Here is a 23,493-nt window from a genome sequence, read left to right as displayed (position 1 = left end):
TTTTGCGGGTACTATTTAATGAAGCTGCCAGTTGAGGACCTGTGAGGCGTCTATTTCTCAAACTAGAGACTCTAATGTACTTGTCTTGTTGCTGAGTTGTGCAGCGGGGCCTCCCACTTCTCTTTCTACTCTGGTTAGAGCCTGTGTGTGCTGTCCTCTGAAGGGAGTAGTACACACCGTTGTAGGAAATCTTCCGTTTCTTGGCAATTTCTCGCATGGAATAGCCTTCATTTCTAAGAACAAGAATAGACTGTCGAGTTTCACATGAAAGCTCTCCTTTTCTAGCCATTTAGAGAGTTTAATCGAACCCACAAATGTAATGCTCCAGATTCTCAACTAGCTCAAAGGAAGGTCAGTTTTATAGCTCCTCTAAACAGCAAAACTGTTTACAGCGGTGCTAACATAATTTCACAAGGGTTTTCAAGTGTTTTCTAATCATCCATTAGCCTTCTAACACAGTTAGCAAACACAATGTACCATTAGAACACTGGAGTGATGGTTGCAGGAAATGGGCCTCTATACACCTATACCAACCACAGAAAAGAAAAGAGAGCTTGTAGCCAGAAATATATATAGAAAATAAATATTTTATTCACATAAATAAACAAACAAATTTTAAAAGAATGAATGAAAGGGCAAGACCCTAGTAAAAGAGATAAGAGCGATTACTGACACTTATGGTTCAAGTAGGGTAACAGTGCTACCAAATATCTGATCATATTATATATTCATGTAAAAGGTTTCCCTTTAAATAATTGAAAATCCATTGAAAGGTATAAACAGTCAATGTTAAGATAAAGAGGCTAAGGAAAACCGGTAGTATTCATAAAGTGCCGAGCACTGAGACCCCCACCAATCGCTAAAATGAAGTAGCTGAAGCGCTCGTGTGAGCGCTCGGCCGCTTCGTGTCTGTTCTGCTTTTTCCGGAAATAAATGTATCGGAGTACAGGCTCATAGACTTTCTATTGAGTTCGTACTCCGATACATTCATTTACGGAGAAAGCCGAACAGGCACGAAGCGGCCGAGCGCTCACACGAGCGCTTCAGCTGCTTCGTTTTAGCGATTGGTGGGGATCTCAGTGCTCGGACCCCCACCAATCAAAACTTCTGACATGTAAGTTTGTTAATGTTTAGCTACACTTTAAAACTGGATAAGTCCAAACTTCCTTGCAGGGGTCCCTTTTGAAGAACGGGAGCATCTCCTAGACTCCGCATCTCACTTTAGTCAGCACCAGTTGTAACCTCAAGGTTCCACTTTCAAGCTACGTCTACATAACACCTGTTCTGTGTCATAACTATAGGAATGATGTGTATAGTGACATCACTGTGTGCATTTTAGGGGTGACACAAGTATATGAGGTGCAGAGTTACAGTCACAGGTGGGAACTGATGCCTGAGGTCCCCCAATAGTTCCTCTGCTATATTAAAGGATATCAGTATTATAAACTGCATGTAAAGCTGAAGGGCGCCCCAGGAACTTCAAGTTAAGCCACTGGAATTAGAGCCAATAATTATTGTAGCAAAAAAATTGTCCCTCTTTGGACACCCATTATAAGAATAACTCCAATTAATGCAGCGATGAGTTTAAAAAGAATTTTAATTTTTACAATTTAAGTTTTTATGATAAATAAAAATGTGGCTTTAGATCTCAGTTTTACATTACACATCACAAAAAGCAAATAAGACTCCAATCCATTTGGCTTCATCTTCTTCTAAATCTTCAGGTATTTTGCAATCTTCTACATTTTATTGTTATCTGAAAAATAAAAAGATGAAACATGTAAACTCTGCTGATATTGATTTTTATTTTAATATGTTACATATTTCACCCATAGCAACCAATCCTCTAAATGGTATTATGTTCTGGCAGGACCACATAACCAGTTATCTTGACACTGGTATGATGGAATAGTGGCCAATTTCTGAAATCATGTGCATTATCCTTGTATTATGAGGCTGTATTTACTATTCCTGAGCTGTGACATCATTATATTTATTCTTGTTCTGTGACATCACTGTTTTAGTTCTTCCCATCTCGTGACATCACTATGTGCATCATCCTAGCATCGCAACATCACAACAGTTTGTCAGCAGCTTTCCTCCAATCAGAGACTTGCGGGCAAAAAGATTTCCGGACAATTTATCTGCTTAGGGTGCCCAATACTGAAATCTTTTATGGGCCGCTTATAGTTACATTAAAAGGGCATCTATCTATTGCACACTACATCTACATTTTTAGAAAAATCTGAATAATAGTAACACAGGCTGAGATTATATGGATTTTCTGCGGCCAGGCTGCTTTATCACTCCACTGTCAGCTCAATGCCAAACCAGCTTATCAGATGAGTTAAAGGGGTACTCTGTCAACAATCTTTATATTTTATAGTACACATGTGCACCATAACATTTCTGCAGATTTACAGCAAAACAGTCATCTATTAGGCCCCATGCACACGACCGTAAAAAATCTCCGTAACTGCGGACCGTAATATGATCCGCAATTACGGACCCGCCCAGTTCTATTGGCCGCGGACACCTTTCCGTATCGCTACGGATAGGTGTCCGTGCAGTAGAACCGTGCCAGGAATTATGGAGCATGTCCTACTTTTCGTTTTTTACGGGGCCGTTCTCCCATACTTTGTATGGGAGCACGCCCCGAAAATGTGGCCCGCAGGCATCGGTGGCCGATTGCGGGCTGGGCACGGCCGTGTGCATGAGGCCTTAGTGGCCTGTTTTATCTTGTCCTAATAGTATTACTAATTGTTAGGGCTCATTCAGACGAGCGTGTATTATGTCCGTATGACGGCCGTTAAAACAATGGCCGTCACATGGACTCATGTATTTCAATGGGGCCCGTTCACACGACTGTTGTTTCAATGGAGCATGTGAAGGGTCCATGAAAACATAGGACATGTCCTATTTTACTGCGTGTCACACATCCTTCCATAGACTCTATTCTATGGGGGATCCGTGACAACGCGTCCCGCACGGGTGCACCTCGGACGTGAAAAACTGCAGTTTGTCTAAATGTAGCCTTATACTAATAATTGTGTATGGGGGAGCCAAACTGTCCCCCATTATCTAATGTCAGGGGAAATAAAGAAACTTTACGCCAGAAGGTAAGCGCTGCCAGAGGTGTACGAAAGCTACTTATCCTCCTTTCCTTACGGATGTAAACATGCACATTCGGTCGATTTATGGGGGTGAAATCTGTCAAACAATCAATAATAATAATAATAATAATCTAATTTGCATCGTCATCTTAAAGTGATATTCTAGGCAATTGCTGGATAAACATAAAAAAAATCGCTTGTTCCATGAGTTTATTCCCGAGGGCTGGGTACTGCCTGAGAACCTGTACAGAAAAGAACTTTCTATGCATGCAAAAAGTTACTTCCTTTGCAGATTCCATGTAATCACTTCACTAGGTTCATATCACTTTTTGGGCATCCTGTTCCAACTTTTTCCCCCACAGAAAAATCTGACGCGGATTTACAGTTTGATCTGCCGCAAATCCGTGTGTGGCTACCCAACATTGTTTTCCGCACAGACTCTGTGTTGTTGTGTGAACATAGCCTTAGTTTATGATTGCTTAAAATGTAAAAAATGGTTACAGTATGTCAACGTCTTTCTTACCGTGAGAATAAGAGTAAAGCTACAAGAATATAATGTTAGTTTGTGTGGTTTGTATTTTTGTGATTTACATGTTAGCAAATGTCACACATTAAAAGAGAGCAAAAAAGGGGAGATTTACTTAGACTGGCATTTCATATGTCAGTATAAAACCAAAATAGGTTAGAGTAAGGCTTCGTTCACAACTGTGGCGGGGCTCCATTCCGACGTTCCGTCTGAGCATTCCATCAGAATGGAGCCCTGACTGCGCTATTGATTCCGTCAAAACGACGAAACCCTTGCACAACGGAGACAAACGGAAACCCTAAATTTATTAAGAGGGGCATCTTTGCCTGTCCATTTGCCAGAAAAACAAAACCATGCCTGCTATGAGCAGGCGTAGATTTGTGCTATAACTTACGCCAATTTCTGGCGTAAATGATAGAAAATCTGTCAGTCTGCAAAAAGGCCATGCCCCTCCTGCTAAACTCCACTTACTTTTAGAGAAGTGTAAGGCTTCATGGGTTCCGTCTGACCTTTCCGTCAGGGGAACCCATGAACAGAACCCCGACTGAAACAATTGGAAACCATAGGTTTCCGTTTGCCTTTCCATTGATTTGTATGGTGATTGATCCGGTGCAAATGGTTTCCGTTTCTCACCGTTGTTTAAGAGTTCCGTCGTTTTGATGGAAATAATACCGTAGTCGACTGCACTATTCATTCCGTCAAAACTACGGAACCCTTAAACAACGGTGACAAACGGAAACCATTTGCACCATTGAAATCAATCGTGATGCAAACGGAAACCTATGGTTTCCCTGACGGAACGCTCCGACGGAAACCATGAATAGAGTGAATGAAGGCTAAGCTGCCTAAAAGTTGCAAATATTGCGTACGCTATCATTTGGAACATTTTATTGCTACGAAAGTGTCGTAAAGCGGTTGATAAATTCCCCCAAAGTATCTATTCTGTTATTTAAAAAGTGAAATTCCTTTATTCTGACAGTTAAAAAAAAAAAAAAAAAAGAACAGTACTGCTAGATACTCTGCAAGCCCAGGCGCAGAAGACTAAGCAGAGATAACTAAATATGAGACTCATTGAAGCATTTTATTTTGGGCTTTGTTCCTTGAGGTTCTCTACTATTACATTATACTTTATATAGCTTATATTTGCTAAACCGCCACCGGTCAGGTTTTTCTAATGCTGGATTAAAGGTAGCGAAATATAATAACCGCCATATACAGAACTTACCTATTTACTTCTTCCTGTATGTCATCCACTTCTGGTTCATGGGGTACATCAGTGGTCTGAGTCAGAGGCCTGTGCCATTTTTGGAAAGTTAAAAATAACAATTGAAATATCCGAAACTTTTGCTGTACAAGCACCGGAAATATTCTGAACTACATACTGTATAGTTATGTTCTCTGAGGCAACGGTTTACGCATTTTAAACATAATTGTGCTCGTACATCACTTAGCCACTAGATGGTGCTGTGTCCCATAGCTGTATCCCTGGGCCAGTAGCAGTAATATGGAGCAAGGGATTGTGGGGGATGGCGAAAGATCCGCTCTAAGACCTTTTATAATATTTTTTTTATTGTTATGTTTTCCGGACTTTAGGTCAGGACAACAGAGCGATGACAGCTGGGCAACAGGATGCGGCATATGTCATCATGCTGCGCTACATCCCATATGAATGCTTCCAGGGTTGCAACTTTTGCTGCTTCTTGGCCAAAGAAAAAAAGTTGCACCCTATATACATACAAAATATGACCGAAATCACATAAGTATTTCCTTTATTCATTTTTGTTTAAAACCAATTAATAATAAGAACCAAACAGAAAACTTCACTGAGTAAAAACGCAAGTAGCAAAAAACCTGTGATGGCCCAAAGTCCAATCTGGTGAGATATTTCGGCTGGAATTCCCTGCGGGTTCTAGGTAGTATTGTTTATCCAGCGTATACGGCCTGTGGGGACATACCCTTAGGGCTCGTCCACATGTTGCGGAATTACTGAATTTTTTCCGTCCGGAATTGTAGAATACAGTAGCAGCAAAGAGGGTGAGATTTAACAAATCTCATCCACACGCTGAGTAAAAATCGAATCCAGAAATTCACCTGCGGTGCTTATTTTTCGGCCTCAGCGCGTGATGCAGTGGTCACATGAGGGTAGTCATCACGTCATCACTGCAGGACAGCTAACATAGACTGGCGGGATATACCAGGCGAGGGATATCACAGATGAGTAATGCTTTTTTTGTTATTTAAACATATTCCCTGCCTTTAGCCAATTTTTTTTTAGGGATCTTGGAAAATCCCTTTAATGATCTGACCGTAAAAGATTGATAATGTCAATGTAAATGCATGATCATTTTTGTCGCAACTAGTAAAATGCAACATTTTTCTTGGTTGTTACTAATAAAAACTATGGGCCTAATTTATCAATTCTGTCTGATATAGAAACAGGCCTTGTTTCCCATAGCAACCAATCACAGTGCAGCTTACATTTTTCCAGAGTTATTTAAGAAATGAAAGCTGAGCTCTGATTGGTTACTAGCAACAAGGCTTTTAAATGTGACTTATTATGGTCATAGTGTCTAGTCAGGTTTACGCTTAGAAGAAATACAAGTGCAGCAAAATGATATTTGCTAAACAGGGAATCATTTTCTAAATGGAAAATTATTCCCATCATCGCAGATATGCCCCTGGCACGTATGCCTTTTTAATTTGACACGGAACAAATCATTACATGACATATAAAGTCATTTTAATGACGGATCTGTGAAATGGAAATGTATACCTGAAAAAGCGGACATTCGCATCCATTTATTGAGAATAAATATAACAAAAATCCTGTACTTTGACTATATGGGCATGGAGATGGTGAGAAGCAGAGTCTAGGTTGTTTGCAGTGAGTGCAGATCACTCTGGAGAAGTTTCCGGTACATTACTCTGTCAGTACACAAATAACTGATCTTACCTGTCTTCACTGTCATTCCTAAATGTAAAGAGAAAAAATATAGATCACTGTCATAATGTCATTCTTATGATATACATCACTATGAAAAGCCAAACATACAGTAAATCTTTAGAGGGTATCTCCAGCACTATATCTACAATTCTACTGGTTGTCATTGGAAACAGTCAACAAACCTATTGACAGACACAACGCTAACAGCTTAGTTGAATGCCACAATTCTGAATTGTGGGTAAAATCTGATGGTAACGGAGGTACAGTAGGAACCCGTCGAATTTTATGACCATTGCAGTAAAGGGAATTTTCCACAAATACGGCCGTGGTGAGAAGGAGTTTGATTGGCGAGGCGATCGGGTATGTGCGCTGCTGCTCTGTTTAAAGCCTATGGCACTGACTGAAACAGCCGAGCCCTGCTTTTTTGTGGAAAAAAATCCTTAAAGTTATGACCATAGTTATAACTATGGTCATAGTAGGACAAGTATGGTCCTTACAACACTGATACAGCCGTGTGCATGAGTCCTTATCCCCCACACAATTAATAATGATATAATATCAAATAGATAAAAATAATCTAAAAAATGAGTATATATTGAGAAGCTCAAAAGCAACGACATATTATAAAATCATCTTACCCATCTCTACATTCTCTTGCAACTAAAAGAAACAAAATTGTCAGATACTTGTTATTATAGTATAATGATAAGAAAATAATTATAATTTATATATCACTTAGGAAAAGCAATTCATGTGTTAATTCTTGTTAGTACACGGATGACACATAAGGTAATCATATAATAATTAATGAGGTATTTTTGCATCTCTTACAGATGTTTTTCTACAACCCAAAGTCACAGACCAAGAAAATAGAAATAATTATGCAAATATATTTAACGTCAATCTTACCAGTCTCAGCTGAAGGCCCACAGCCCATGTCTGCAATGTGTCAGTGGATCCCGGGAAGACTCCTTAATTCTTGGTGCGGTTTAATTTTTGAGATGAGCTTTGACAGATTATTTTCACAGCGGATCTTGAACGTAATGAATTAACCCTTTGTGATTACGTTTAGCATAATAGGGACACTGGAAGGAAGGTAAAATAAAGCTGGCCATAGACCTTAGAAAAAAGCAGACCTATGCTAAATCGTAAGGAAGCATTCTCACATGCCAAATGGCACCGGTATTGCGCCGCGTGGCCACAAATTGAAATCACTTGTTTTAACTGTATAAGCCTTGGAGGCGAAAAACTGCATTGTAAAAAAACATTGTAAAAAACCGTGGTAATTCAGGGAAAACACGTGCATGGTTTCGCCACATGGTAACCATTCCAAATAATATGAGTCCCCCCTTTCCCATGAAATATTTGCCATTTCTGCCAGGGTCGTAAAAAAGTCCAACCGCAAAACTCAAAATGGGCCCAACCCCCAAAAGAGGGGGAGGGGTGAAGAAGCTAAAACTGTATATAGTGTATATGTATTTATTTGTGTGTATATGTATATATTTGTATCTCTGTATAAACTCATTCGATAGTGTATTCAGTAAGCTCCCCCTAGTGGTGGCTGCATGTAAACGGAATTTTATCATATAACTCAATGAGGGTGGGAAGGGAAGCAGGTGAAGTTTAGTGTGGAGCTCCTTCCACTACAGTAGTAAGGTGGTCTACTCTGCCTCTATGATAGGTACACTACTGGTTCATGAGAATGTAAAGTAGATGATACATACAGTGCTTGGTAAAGTGCCACTTATAAGAAAAGAAAATAGTAAAGAATCTATACTATACAAATATCTGACATGCAGAGCATCTCTTCTAAACATAAAGCAGACAGCAAAAATGTCAGAATTATTTGTTTTATTATTACAAATTAAAGGGGTCGTCCTATTAGGGAGCTGCCTGTGGTAAGAACTCCTTTAAGGTGACCAGACAGTTGGTGGATCCAATTGATATTAACTGGATCTATCCACAATCTAATGGCTATGATGCCTGAAGGACCCACAGATAAGGTCGGCCATTGGGGGAAACAAGGATTTGAGACGATAGATTTTTTTTCTTGTCCAACCCTTTTATTTCCCTTGGACATAAGAGGTGCCAGAAAGAGTGACTTTCTGCTGTTTTATACCCGGTCAGCCGAGAAAAACATCCATGTCAATGCTGGAATAATGACTAATAACGGTCAGTCATGCGATTGTTTGGCCAACAATGTGTCATTTCTATGAATACCTCATAAGATTTTTCTTACAAGAGATATGTATCTTAATTTCATAGAAATAAAAAGTGACTTTAACCTCCCCCAGTGATGTGTCTTGTATAAGAGATTTATGGGGCTGATCTGTGAAAGGCTTAATAGTATAATCTGCAGCCTCTAAAGATAAGAAACCAGGACAAAGTGCAGGGTGCAGTGATCTGGGCGAGAGGTCACTAATTGAGCTGGGTGAGCCGAGTTCTTCACTTACTTGGATAAGGATTGCGGAATCTGTGTCTGCGGACGACCTCTGCCATAGAAATGTGGCATCCAAGGACTGCTCGAGTCAAGAGGCACAATGTAACTATTGTGCAGTTAGTACAGATTGTGCTTTAATTGTATTTCTAATTATGTATAACTGGATTCGTATTGATTTACTTTGTAGCGCAACTAATACACAGGGGTGCCATGGCAGGAAAAGTCGACTGCAGCTTTTAGCAGTTGTCGCATCATGGCTACAATAGCTGGCACACCTTGGTCACTGACATTGAGAATACAGTTGTCATGCAGGGGTGTACTTGGTCTGCAACAACGTTTAGGTAGGTGGTACATGTCAATGTAACATCCACATGAATGCCAGGACCAAGCAGAATATGGCCCAGCATCACACTGCGTCCGCCAGCTTAAAGAGGCTCTGTCACCAGATTTTGCAACCCCTATCTGCTATTGCAGCAGATCGGCGCTGCAATGTAGATTACAGTAACGGTTTTATTTTTAAAAAACGAGCATTTTTGGCCAAGTTATGACCATTTTTGTATTTATGCAAATGAGGCTTGCAAAAGTCCAAGTGGGCGTGTATTATGTGCGTACATCGGGGCGTTTTTACTACTTTTACTAGCTGGGTGTTCTGACGAGAAGTATCATCCACTTCTCTTCACAACGCCCAGCTTCTGGCAGTGCAGACACAGAGCGTGTTCTCGAGAGATCACGCTGTGACGTCACTCACTTCCTGCCCCAGGTCCTGCATCGTGTCGGCCACATCGGCACCAGAGGCTACAGTTGATTCTGCAGCAGCATCAGCGTTTGCAGGTAAGTAGCTACATCGACTTACCTGCAAACGCTGATGCTGCTGCAGAATCAACTGTAGCCTCTGGTGCCGATGTGCCCTCACTCGTCCGACACGATGCAGGACCTGGGGAAGTGACGTCACAGCGTGATCTCTCGAGAACACGCTCTGTGTCTGCACTGCCAGAAGCTGGGCGTTCTGAAGAGAAGTGGATGATACTTCTCGTCAGAACGCCCAGCTAGTAAAAACGCCCCGATGTACGCACATAATACACGCCCAGTTGTACTTTTACTTTAAACACGCCCACTTGGACTTTTGCAAGCCTCATTTGCATAAATACAAAAATGGTCATAACTTGGCCAAAAATGCTCGTTTTTTAAAAATAAAAACGTTACTGTAATCTACATTGCAGCGCCGATCTGCTGCAATAGCAGATAGGGTTTGCAAAATCTGGTGACAGAGCCTCTTTAACTTCCTCCCATAGTGCATCCAGGTGCCATCTCTTTCCCAGGTAAATGGCGGACACGCATGCGGCCGTCCACATGATGTAAACGAAAACATTATTCATCGGAGCAGGCCTCCTTTTTCATCCAGTCCTGATTCTCATGTGATCATTGTAGGCGCTGGACAGGGGTCAGCATGAGAACTCAGACTGGTTTGCAGGCCCAAATGTAGTCATTTGTGATGCACTGTGTGTTCTGACAACGTTCTATTATAGCCATTAACTTTTTCAGCAATTCGTGCTATAGTAACTCGTTTTGGGGAATCAGACCAGGTGGGCTAGTCTTCGCTCTACACAAGCATTAATGAGGCTTGAGCATTCATGACCCAGTGGCCGATTCCCCAGTTGTCCTTCCGTGGACCGCTTTTGGAAGGTACCAACTACTGCATACCAGGAACACCCCACAAGACCTGGTATTTTGGAGATGATCTGACCCAGTCGTCGAGTCATCACATTTTGTCCCTTGCAAAGCCTAAGGGTATGTTCACACGAGGGCGTCCGTAACGGCTGAAATTACGGGAATGTTTCAGCCTGAAAACATCCCCGTAATTTCAGCCGTAACGGCATGTGCAGGCGCTTGTACGCCGCATCAATTACGGGCGTAATTAGCGCTGCTATTCATTGGAGTCAATGAATAACGGCTCTAATTACGGCCAAAGAAGTGACAGGTCACTTCTTTGACGCGGGCGTCTATTTACGCGCCGTCATTTGACAGCGGCGCGTAAATACACGCCTCGTGTGAACAGACAAACGTCTGCCCATTGCTTTCAATGGGCAGATGTTTGTCAGCGCTATTGAGGCGCTATTTTCGGGCGTAATTCGGGGCAAAAACGCCCGATTTACGTCCGTAAATAGGCCGTGTGAACATACCCTTACACTCGCCCATTTTTCCTGTTTCGAACACATCAACTTCAAGAACTGACAGTTCACTTGCTGCCTAATATATCCCACCTCTTGACAGCTAACATTGTAATGAGATAATCAATGTTATTCACTTCGCCTGTCAGTGGTTTTAATGTTATGGCTGAATGATGTATTTAGTGACAAAGAGGCAAAATGTCATTCAACAGTCATGCCCAGGTCTGGATCTAAAATACATAAGCGGTGCAAGTCTTGTCTTTATATTTTTCCTCTTTTGGTTTCCACTCCTGGTTTTGGCTTACAAATACTTATGGAAAATACTGAAAATATACACCAGTGCGAAAGCGATCCCCCAAAATAGAAAACTTGTTAATTTCTTATGAAATTGTAAATGGCATTCTCCTAGAAGTCTTGTCTTCATGATTACATAATATTACTTTCACAAATCATTACATTGGTTCCTAGTTCTAGTTAGGTGGTGCCATTAGTGCTAATTAGAAATAATGATGGGATCAGAATTTCCCTTTTTAAGTTTTTAATATATATTCTTACCCTGTATATTGTCCCTTTTCCTGTGATAGACGGAGCAAAAAATACCAAATAGTAACAATGTGTATATTTATTAACACAAATAAGAAATGTATACTGGTCCATGGGTAAAGAAATACAGAAGTATGAGCCATAGTCCCTGAAATACTGCCCCCCTGTGGCCAAATTATCGTGGAAAATACTATCTTAATATTGTATGGCCTTATAAATAAGTATTGATTTCCTTGTGCATTATTAGACGTGTTGTAATCCATAGCAACAAATCAGAAAAACTAAGATCATGCAAGTGAAAGGGGTTGTCCAGGTTTAGAAAAATATGGCTGCTTTCTTCCAAAACAGTGCCACACCTGTCCAGGAGTTGTTCCGATATTGCAGCTTTGCTCCATTGAAGTGAATGGGACTGAGCTGTAGTACAGTACCAGACACAACCTGTGGACTTGGGTGGCGCTCTTTTTGTAAGAAAACGGTCATGTTTTTCCAATCTTGGACAACCCATTTAAGCATTGATGTGAAAGGTCTGATCTTTGCTAAGTAATGCAGAACACTTGTACTATTGCCTTCTTACTCCTAAATGATGGTCTCAGTCTCTTGGTTCTTTGGCATGGTTAACAACTGGGGTGAGTAGTAGTTCGACAGGACAAGGACTCAGAAAATGGTCGTGGGTGATATTTCCAAATAAACAGCCATGCAGTGCTCATTCTGTAGCAGCAAAATCATCCAATGGGCACAGTGTCAAAGCTGATTTGTATATAATGGTATCTGCATAAAACGGCTTGAAAAGGCACAATACCCAGATATTAGTGCACTGTACACACTGAAATTGGTTTAATGGTTTAAATGTCCCAGCCATATAAATTGGCTGATACTTTTGAAATAAAAATGTCTAACCGTTTATCACATTTAGAAGAGTTCCCTACAGTTTTTGCTATATAATATCTTATAATAATCAAGCTAAAATTATTATCTAGCTTTTATTATAACATGATTTCGGATCAGTGCATCAGGAATATTGTGATGATCAGCAGGCTTCAATTATTACAATGCCAGCGGGTACCAATTACAACAATAGTTGTTGGAGGAACCACAGCTGAAATACCCATTGTGTGCCAAGCATTGTTCTAGACCCTGCTGCACTGGAAGTAATCTGTATTCTCACACAGTTCTGGTCTTCTGTTCACAAGGAACTAAGCTACTTTCCTAGAAGTTCTACGAGATCCGCTGAGAAGCTCAGAGAAATACAGTATAGAGAGGACCATGAGAAGTCCTGAGCATTCCTGACTGTCTAATCATGCTTCTTATTGTTCTCTGTGGTTTGCAAGTTAGATAAAAAGTCCACTATGAGTTTTGCTGATTTTCGAGGTCGCTCCATCACTACTGAATGCCCGCAGTTCTCCAGTATTTCCACTTGGCTTTCGGGAATTGCATTAGACAAGACTTCTGCTCCAGAAACATCAAGCACCTAAGATGAGGGAACAAATAACTAAAATTAGTGCCTTATACTTTTTGAATGCAAAAATTACAATCAGTTCAAAGGGCACATGAAGGTCATAATGGGACCTCTCCCCATGAGCTAGCACAAAAACCTTCTTACAAAAAGCGCCTCTGTCACTATGGCGGACCAGCTTGTCCATGTATTACACAGTTAGGGTCTGTTCACATCTACGTTGGAGGCTCCATGGTGGGCCTCCGTCACAGATCCGGCTGAAAATACCGAAAAACAATAGCACGGCATGCTGCACTATTGTTTCCGGTAGTACCACTGACACCATGACGGAAACCCGACGGATTCTATTAAGGTCAACAGAATCGGCGCTTCCAGTATTTTCAGTGTCCTGCTCCTCTGATGGATATTTCCCCTGCAGTGGCCACAGGTTAACCCCATATGTGGTAATAAACTGATGTTTAGACCCACAGCAGTGCTCAGAAGGGAAGGAGCGCCATTTGGATTTTGGAGCGAAGATTTTGCTGGGATTGTTTTCAGTGACATGTCTCGTTTGCAAGGCCCTGGAGGGACCAAAACAGTGGAAATCCCCAAAAATTTATCCCCTTTTGGAAACTACACCCCTCAAGGAATTTTTCTAGGGGTATAGTTAGCATTTTGACCCCACAGGTTTCTTGTAGATTTTAGTGGAATTAGTCTGTGAAAATGAATATCAACATTTTTGTTCACTAAAATGTTGCATTTTTTCATTTTCAAAAGGGATAAAGGAGAAAAAGCTGCCCAACATTCGTACAGCAATTTCTCCCGAGTACAACAATACCCCACGGGTGGTAATAAATTTTTTTTGCGTTTTAATTTTCGTTTTTTACTCCCTGCGTTCCAAGAGCCATAACTTTTTTTATTTTAAATTATCCGTCAATAGAGTGGTGTGAGGGCTTATGTTTTGCTGGAGGAGCTGTAGTTTCTATTGACACCATTTAAAGTACCATTTAATGTATTGAGAAACTGAAAATAAAATTCTTTTCGGGCTGAAATTGGAAAAAACTGTGAATCCTCCATTGTTTTTTTGAGTTTCGTTTTTACGGATTCAGCGTGCGGTAAAAACGACAACTTAACTTTAATCTGCGTCTCAATAAGATTAAGGTGATACCAAATTTATATTGTTTTTTTTTAAATTTCACTACTTTTACAAAGAAAAAAACTATTTGTATCACCATATTCTGAGAGCCATAACTTTTTTATTTTTTGGTCGACAGTGTGAGGACTTATTTTTGGCGGAACGAGCTGTAGTTTTTAATGGTACCATTTTGGTACATACAATATTTTTATCACTTTTTATTACATTTTCTTTAGAGCGAAGGTGACAAAAAACAGCGATTTTGGAGTTTTAAATTCTTTCTTACGGCGTTCACTGTGCGCTATAAATGACATTTTACTTTATTCTGCGGTTTATACTATTACGGCGATACTAAATGTATATAGTTTTATTTATGTTTTACAGCGTTTGCACAATAAAATCACTTTTTTATAAAATAATACATTTTTTGTGTGACCATTTTCTGAGAGCCATAACTTTTTTATTTTTCAGTCAAAATGTTTTTTTAATGTATAACTTTTATTTTTACACTTTTATAAAACATTTTTATTAACTTTATTTACTTGTTACACTTTTTTTTTTTTTTTAACCTGCAGCACTGATCGCTGCTAGAACACATAACACTACCTACGTATTGTAATGTATTCTAACTGTCATTGTGACGTCACAGTCACTCTGACAGTAAGCCTATGAGGACCAGCCTCTGGTCCTCATAGGCTCCTGTACATGGCAGACCTGGAGGCCGTTGTCTGGCCTTCGGTTGCCACGACAACCATCGGCAACCCCCACTACAGTGTGCATCAGGAACCACTCAGTGACTTCTTGTCACTCTGACAGGAACACTATCAGGACCAGCCTGAGGCTGGTCCTGATAGGCTTCCGTCCATGGTAGACCGTGGCCATTTTTTTCCTCCGGTTGCCATGCCAACCATCGGCAAACTCTGCAATGTAATTTTGGGGTGTTTCGATGTGCTAGCGTTAGAAACCCCTAAAATGCGGTGATCGATTTAAGGAGTTAATTGACTAAATCAGCGGCAAATGACCGCTGGCCGGCAAGAGTGGCGTGTCAGCTGTCGACAGTGTGCACCGGGATCCACGCAGTAACTGTACGTCGTGGTGCGCAAAGTAACCTTCTGCCACGGCGTACAGTTGCCTCCTGGTGCGCCAAGGGGTTAAGGGTTCTGTCGTTTTGACGGAATGAATAGCGCAGTCGGCTACTGGTATTGCTTCCGTCAAAACAACGAAACCCTTACACAATGGTGACAAACGGAAACCATTTGCACCGGATCCGCTACCATTGAAATCAATAGTGATGCAAATGGAAACCTTTGGTTTCTGTTTGTTTCAGTTTGGATTCTGTTCATGGGTTCCCTTTTGACGGAAAGATCCGACAGAACCCATGAATGGAGTCCCAACGTATATGTGAATGAAGCCTTGGTAAATTTTCCGTATATTCATCATGCAAAGTATAAGTGACACATACCTGGTCCTGTCGGCCCCATATTATTTGAGTAGGAGCAGTAATTTTATGCATGTTCTCCTGTAGTATGTGACGGGTCTTCTCTTCTACCATATCTAAGAACACTGAATAAAGAAGAAAATGTTCATTTTCCTTCAGAATACACAATACCCTATCATTCAAAAACATACATTAAAAAAAATCCAACCAGTGCTGGGCCCAATCTCCAAGGACCCCATAGCAATCGCATGGTCTGTCTCTATGGTATATACACAATTGCTAACTAATAGGACATATTGATGGGATCGTCTTGTGTTTTGGTGTGGTATATGCAAAAAAGGTGAAACTTAAAGAGGCTCTGTCACCAGATTTTGCAGCCCCTATCTGCTATTGCAGCAGATCGGCGCTACAATGTAGATTACAGTAACGTTTTTATTATTAAAAAACGAGCATTTTTGGCCAAGTTATGACCATTTTTGTAGTTATGCAAATGAGGCTTGCAAAAGTCCAAGTGGGTGTGTTTAAAGTAAAAGTCCAACTGGGCGTGTATTAGGTGCGTACATCGGGGCGTTTTTAATACTTTTACTAGCTGGGCGTTCTGATGAGAAGTATCATCCACTTCTCTTCAGAACGCCCAGCTTCTGCCAGATCACGCTGTGACGTCACTCACAGGTCCTGCATCGTGTCAGACGAGCGAGGACACATCGGCACCAGAGGCTACAGATGATTCTGCAGCAGCATCGGCGTTAGCAGGTAAGTCGATGTAGCTACTTACCTGCAAACGCTGATGCTGCTGCAGAATCAACTGTAGCCTCTGGTGCCGATGTGTCCGACACGATGCAGGACCTGTGAGTGACGTCACAGATCTGCACTGCCAGAAGCTGGGCGTTCTGAAGAGAAGTGGATGATACTTCTCATCAGAACGCCCAGCTAGTAAAAGTATTAAACACGCCACGATGTACGCACATAATACACGCCCACTTGGACTTTTACTTTAAACACACCCACTTGGACTTTTGCAAGCCTCATTTGCATAACTTGGCCAAAAATGCTCGTTTTTTAAAAATAAAAACGTTACTGTAATCTACATTGCAGCGCCTATCTGCTGCAATAGCAGATAGGGGCTGCAAAATCTGGTGACAGAGCATCTTTAATAATTCTCTTCAATACTCATGAACAAATATATAAAGATACTATTTCCATTCCCTGCCAAACAGCCACCTATTATGAATGATATTATGAACGTTATTACCAGCTCTAATAAAAAGCCCATTCATTTCTAGCCATGTTTATATGTCAGTAATAAGCAGGTTTGTACTCTCCGCCATGTTATTCCATATAACTTACATTTCCTATAAAAGTCATTATGAGGAACGCGAACATCAACGAGTCCTTGTAAAACCTAGAAATAAAGATAGACGTTATACAGATTAGATATAAAGTATATACTGTTAATATATTATAGTGATAAGCAGACTTTAGCAATGAGAGCTTTCAATCTAATAGTAGAGCTTTTTTTTTTTTACAGAGTTTACCAAAAGTAAAAGAACTCTACTGATCCGGAAGAGCAATGTCGCTAATACATGTGAAAAGGCCAATATATAGAAAGTGAATGTTACTATGAAGTGTCATTATTGTAGTAGTGGCCAGAATGCAGTATTGGAATCTAAACATTTTCACAATGGGATAAACCAGGTCTACTCATCTTGATTATTTTTCATGTTTTTTTCCTTTCAGATCGTTGCAAACAGCTGATTTGGGGGAGGGGGTACTTACACCAGCGACACTTACCCCATCATCAGCTTATGGGCAAATGCTAAAGGGTTGTGGGACAGTTAACATAAGTCATGTACACCTAATTGGGGTGTCCAGAAATAGCTTTTGGACTTGTTGGTGAACTAATGTCCACCCATGACAGCTGGGGATGTAGTGGTAGCCGTCACACTCATAATTGCCCCTCTGCCATGTAAGAAGACATCAGTATTATAAATGGCACATGGTCATTGGGGGCCCTGTAACAGATTAGGCCCTGGGGCCCAGGACCTCCAAGTTATACCTCTGCATGACCAAGCTCATTTTTCTATGCGTCAACTGATTAGATTATCCTATATGCGCCAAGTGATCCACCAATTTAAAATGTAGTCCTCTTCGGTTTTTCATTTATTTTACGAAAAGGAACAATAAGTCCCTGTTCACACGCAGTTTTTTGACACGTTTGTCGCGGAAACCGCGGCAAAAAAACTGCCAAAATTGTCTCCCATTGTTTTCAATGGGAGGTGGAGGCGTTTTTTTCCCGCGAGCAGAAAAAAACGCTCGCTGGAAAAAGAAGCGACGTGCCCTATCCTGAGGCGTTTTCCACCTCAAAAACCCCATTGAGATCAATGGTAGACAAAAAAAACACCGCAAACACCTGACGCGTTTTTTGACGCTCACAGATTTTTCTTTTGCCTGTTGAAGATATAGGTAAAAAAACGCAACAAAAATAGCGTAAAAAAACGGCTTTTTTAAGTGCAAAAGCACTTTAAAAAAAAACTGACCTAATTTTTCCAGATAGAATTGTCTGCCTGCAAAAAACTCTGCGTGAACATACCCCAAGGCAAAAAGTAATTGTAACATAAATACATAAAAAATCTGGTATTTGGCCAAAATGTTATCTCTAAGAAGCTCCTGTGCCACTTTTTTTTAACACGTTTTGGAAAATGTGGGTGGGGCTTCAGCATCACGTCGAGTGTGGAAAACAACGCTGGATCCCACCAACAGGGCATACAAGAAATTATGATGACGGTAACTGCTGTCCAGAAAAAGATAATGTACAGCTGCGTCTGCAAAAACTAAATATTGACAAAGCCGCCAGCCCAGACAGCATTCATCCACGTGTATTTAGGGAATTGAGATTGGTAATTTATAGACTGTTATATATATGGGTACGTTCACACGAAAAGTTCAAAAATGGCTGAAAATGACAAAGCTGTTTTCAGAGAAAACAGCCTCTGAGTTTCAGCCGTTTTTTAAGCTGAAAATGAAGCTTATTTTAATTTGTAGCTTCTTTTGAGGCGTTTTTCATAGTGTCAATAGAAAATCAGCTCTAAAAACCGCCTCAAGAATTCACATGCTGCTTCTTTTTACGAGGCGTTTTTTTAAATTCAGCAGCGTAAAAATAAGCCTCATGTGAACAGCACAGTGTATTTCCCATTGAATTCAATGGGAAACGGTTTGCAGACTTATTTCAAGTGTATTTTGGAGCATAAAACTAGGCTTTCCTGCTCCAAAACCAGCCTGAAAATAAGCTGTGTGAACATACCCGAAGACTCTTATTGCCGCAGGATTGGAGGATGCTGATGTTGTACCAATATTTAAAGAGAACCTGTCACTTCTCCTGGCATGTCTGTTTTAGTTAATAATTGTGATCCCATGAAATAACAATTCTGGAGCATCTTTTCTTAGAACTCAACGTTGTGCCATTCCTCTGTTATTCCTCCTAGAAATTGATGAATAAATTAACAACTGGGAGTTAACAGTTGGGGTGTGTAGCTACACAGACTAGGAAACTATGGAATACCCTCCCCCAAGATGTAGTAATGGCAGATACCATGACGACATTCAAAAAAGAGCTTATCTAATGATGGCAGTGAGGCTTATAAATAATTTAGCAATGTGGATGTATACTTGATTTGGGAAAGGTTGAACTTGTAACTATGTAACTCTAGAATTTTTATTTAGCCAAGAAATTACTTTTTCAGACATTGCCATTAGTATAAATATATTTTAAACAAACCATTGCCTAGGGATGTCAATCATAACATGGCAGTGACTGTAATACATCTTGTTATCGTATCATCTGCATGTTCTGCGTTTTCTCTGGTGAATTCATTTCACAGGAGATATTTCACGCTTCCTTGTGTAATAACAATTAGTAACATTTTCCGCTGGCTCTGATGGAAGTAATTGGCTTGTCATACTTGTAACAATGTGTCTATTTGTAATGAAAGATTACTGATTTTCATCCACAGCACCCTCCATATTGGACATAAAAAAACTTCACTCATCGTTGCTCTTCTCATCTCCACAGGGGTTCTGCCCCTGATCTTTGTCAGGCGACCGCATGGGGCACCATCAAAGGTCTGTACTGCGGCGCATACAAGGTCGGTCCTGACAGGCAGCATCATGACGTTATGTGCAACACAGCATACAACATCCTGACGCTGGTCGTGGTGTCCTCCGTCGCATATAACAACCTGACACTGCGGCGCAGACCTTTGCCGAGGCCTGATCTGGCACACTTAGGGGAATGCGGGTCAGGCCCCCATTTCCTTGTACCAACTGGGACCATGATCATTACACCACTGCAGCACTGTGCAGAGATGGTCTTTACTCATATCAGTCCCTGTCCCTAAGAGGTCTCACAATGTAAATTCCCATTCTCATACACACATGGACCAATGTCATAGGAAGCCAATTAACCTATTAGTATGTTTCTGGAGTATGGGAGGAAACCGGGGTACCCAGAGGAAACCCACACAAACACAAGGAGAACATACAAACTCCATGCAGATGTTGCCCTTGGTCGCCTTCAAACCCATGACCCCAGTGCTGCAAGGCAATAATGTTAACTGCTGAGTTACCGTTCTGCCTTCTTATATATATATATATATACATACACACATGTCCCTGGATGTAGCTATGACAACTACAATAAATACAACGATTGTATATATTGCTGGCTGCGGTCAGAGAACTGGAGAATGATGCTTAGAGCTCCCTTGTGAGTTTTAGTTGCGTGACCGTCATCGCATAATCTCAATGTTTCCCTATAGGAGAAAAAATGGCTTGTGATTTGCAACAATTGTCCTTTTCCCCCATCGAAACAAAAGTCATCCTGGAGCCCTCACCTAACAAAGCTGCATATATTCATTGTATGTCTAAAATAGTTTAGAACCTGTTAGAATATGTTGAAGTCACTCATGATGTGGCTTTATCGCATAGAGGGCATCAAAAGATTCATCGATTTTATCTCCAAACTGGCAGCAGGAGGTAAGGCTCTGATCTATGTTTCTAATATGTATCTTTCTTATAGATAAGGATTTTGGATAAGTATTACTACATTATCTGGACCGACTAGGCACGCTTCATATCCAGATACACAAGGGAATTGGTTAGTAGGGCAGAGAAGCGCAACCACAGAGAATTCAGTGCCAACCCTACTGCTATGAACCATCTGTGCCTTGTAGAGGGCTGATTCTGTACAGTGGCATATGCACAAGGATCTGAAATAAATAATGGAGCTTGGAGACTATGATTGGATGGATTTCTATTAGAGCAGTAGAATGAAAACACATGTACAAAAAAAAAAGTACTTAAACACCTTAAATTAATAAAACGAAAACCAAAAAGAGTGAATTCCATAAAGGGTATTCACAGATTCAACATTTATCATCTATCCACAGTGCAGTGAGAAAGAATGGGGGACATGGGACCCCGTTCTCGTGATGGGTGGGGATCCCAGCGGTGGGGCCCAAGCGATCAGACAGTTATAACCTATGGTGATAAATGTTGATTCTGGGATAGGGCTGGACAATTAATTGAAAAGTAATCCAAATCGAAATTCAGTGCCATTAATAGTCGTCATCGTGTGAATTTCGGTTTTATCAATTATGTTTTCCCAGTTTAAACTGTATCTGCATCTTCAGGACACAGATACAGTTGAACCCAATGGAAGAGCAGGGGACCGTAAGGCCCCTGCTCTACCATTCATTATGTATCGCTGGACGCGAGGCAGTGACGTCATCGCGCCTGTCTGCACCGAGCTGCACAGACCAGAGGGGCAGAGGGTTCTCCTCCACTCGTAATTGCAATAGGGTTAGGGGAGTATGTATATTATTTTTATTAGGCACTATTGGGGGCAGTTATGAAGGCATTATACTGTGTGAGGGCAGCTATAGGGGCATTATACTTTGTGGAGAGCAGTTATGGAGGGCATTATACGGTTTGGAGGACAGTTAGGGGGGTTATTATACTGTGTGGTGGCAGCTATGGGGGGCATTATACTCTGGGGGCATTATACTGTGTGGAGGGCAGTTATAGGGCATTATACTGTATGGGGAGCACTATGGCGGCAATATACTGTGTAGGGGCGGTGTCAGGGGGTATATTATATTTAGTAAGCAGTATAAATAAGGCTCAGGGGATAAATATTAATTCAATGGCATAACATGCAAATAGGGTGTGTATCATGCAAAAGGGGTGTGGCCTAAATAATAGTACTCGAGCTAACATGTTCAATTAATCGGGATTTTGATTAGGTCATAATTGCCCAGCCCTATTCTGGGATTATCACTTTAAAGGGGTTTTCCAGGGAAACAACATTTTTGACCTAACATTCTATGTAACTATTTAATAAAGTTGCTAATATATAGTCTGTATTAAATCTGAAGACTTTCCTTCCTATTCTCCGTACCTCTGCCCTGCCGGAAGTTCTGATTTTCGTCTGTCTCTTTTTTTCTCTCAACACCGGCTCGTGCACGAGAGTTAGAATACACACAGTCCTGTGTCAATACCTCATTGACCTAAGTTACGACACAAGGTTGTTCTTTACTAATTATTCTGCCCCGTTTGTGTCTATTGGCCCCCCACTACTAGTTCTGCCTTCCCCTTTAGTTTATCCCGCCCACCTGCTTTATCTGAGGTGCGGTCACAGAATCCTGTGACCGCACCTCAGATATCTAATGTGATCCACATCATAATGTTCCATATATATATATATATATATATATATATTTATTCGTGCTGTTATTGAAATACAAGCAAGAGAATGAACGGAGCGGACATTGAGGAGTCCGTAGACCAATGGGATGCCTCAAAACCCGGGACTTCTGACGTACACTCGGGTTTCAGGTATCCAATTGGTCCACAGTCTCCTCAATGCCCGCCTCTTTGACTACGCCTCAATGCCCGCCCTATTTACCTCTTATTAGTAAACCTCCTCAGTGCTCGTGCGCTGCACGGCCTGAGAAGAAAAATGTCCCTGGAAAACCCCTTTAAGTCAACTTAAAAGAAATTCTACTAAAGGGGTTGTCCAATTTAGAAAACCCATTTTCAGATCCCTATTGGAGAATTCTGATTTAATAGAGGGGTACCCTGCTCAGGATCCTCACCTCTTGGTCAGCGGTTACAAAGAGAGTCTCCCGCTTTGGAAGACCAGTCCTACATTACACAGACAACCCATGCTTAGGTTCTCCTGCAGTGAAATTAAACACTGCCAGGTTTTCCTACAGATTACAGCTGATTGCTGGGGGTCCTATAAGGGATCTGCTTTTTGTCAACTGTCCCCTTTAACAAGTAGGCATTGTCCAAAGCAGAGGATGCCTTTAAGTTATTCTTGTTTTTAGGAAATTTTGGCTACAGCCAATATGGCCGATATTACAGCTCCAACAGAGGTTGTCAACCAGCTTTCCTAGACTTCTGGTTGGCAAATTAGCCTCGTTATGCAGTAATATAACCCTGGTGTCTGTGTCGCTAAAAAACTAGGCAGATTTGCCCTTCAGGATTCCAGGAAAGCTGGCCGGTAACCTCTCAAGGGGCTGTAATAGCAGCCATATTGGTTGTCGCCCCGCTTTCGAAAACAATCATTCTAAAACTAAAAGTTAAGTACATTTTTGTGCAACTTTTTCTGACCGAAAAGAAAACAAATAAATATTTTTCGGTACATTTACTCCGAGATAGGATTTTTCAAGAAATACTATATGTACAAAACCTGC

General features: G+C 41.0%; 1 protein-coding gene and 1 long non-coding RNA gene across 4 annotated transcripts in view; both read right to left on the bottom strand.

Moving 5' to 3' along the window:
• Window positions 1–1,641: 1,641 nt before the first annotated feature.
• LOC142658145 (uncharacterized) lies at window positions 1,642–9,124 on the bottom strand. Its single transcript, XR_012850040.1, has 6 exons — window positions 9,037–9,124; window positions 7,493–7,668; window positions 7,222–7,243; window positions 6,593–6,610; window positions 4,865–4,933; window positions 1,642–1,756 (listed from the first exon to the last, which is right to left on the bottom strand). It is a non-coding gene; the product is annotated as an uncharacterized LOC142658145 (long non-coding RNA).
• A 2,674-nt stretch (window positions 9,125–11,798) lies between these two features.
• ABHD6 (abhydrolase domain containing 6, acylglycerol lipase) overlaps window positions 11,799–23,493 on the bottom strand; it is a 40,283-nt gene continuing 28,588 nt past the window's right edge. For all 3 annotated transcript variants that reach the window (XM_075832386.1, XM_075832385.1, XM_075832388.1), the window contains exons 7-9: window positions 17,087–17,141; window positions 15,764–15,864; window positions 11,799–13,202 (exon numbers count right to left, since the gene is read on the bottom strand). In XM_075832386.1, the coding sequence (XP_075688501.1) occupies window positions 13,026–13,202; window positions 15,764–15,864; window positions 17,087–17,141 (333 nt within the window). In that variant the 3' untranslated portion in view covers window positions 11,799–13,025. The remainder of the gene's footprint in view (window positions 13,203–15,763; window positions 15,865–17,086; window positions 17,142–23,493) is intronic.

The sequence above is a fragment of the Rhinoderma darwinii genome, chromosome 7 (assembly GCF_050947455.1).
Source record: "Rhinoderma darwinii isolate aRhiDar2 chromosome 7, aRhiDar2.hap1, whole genome shotgun sequence".
In the NCBI taxonomy this organism is placed as follows: Eukaryota; Metazoa; Chordata; class Amphibia; order Anura; family Rhinodermatidae; genus Rhinoderma; species Rhinoderma darwinii.
This window is presented reverse-complemented; position numbering and strand designations above follow the sequence as displayed.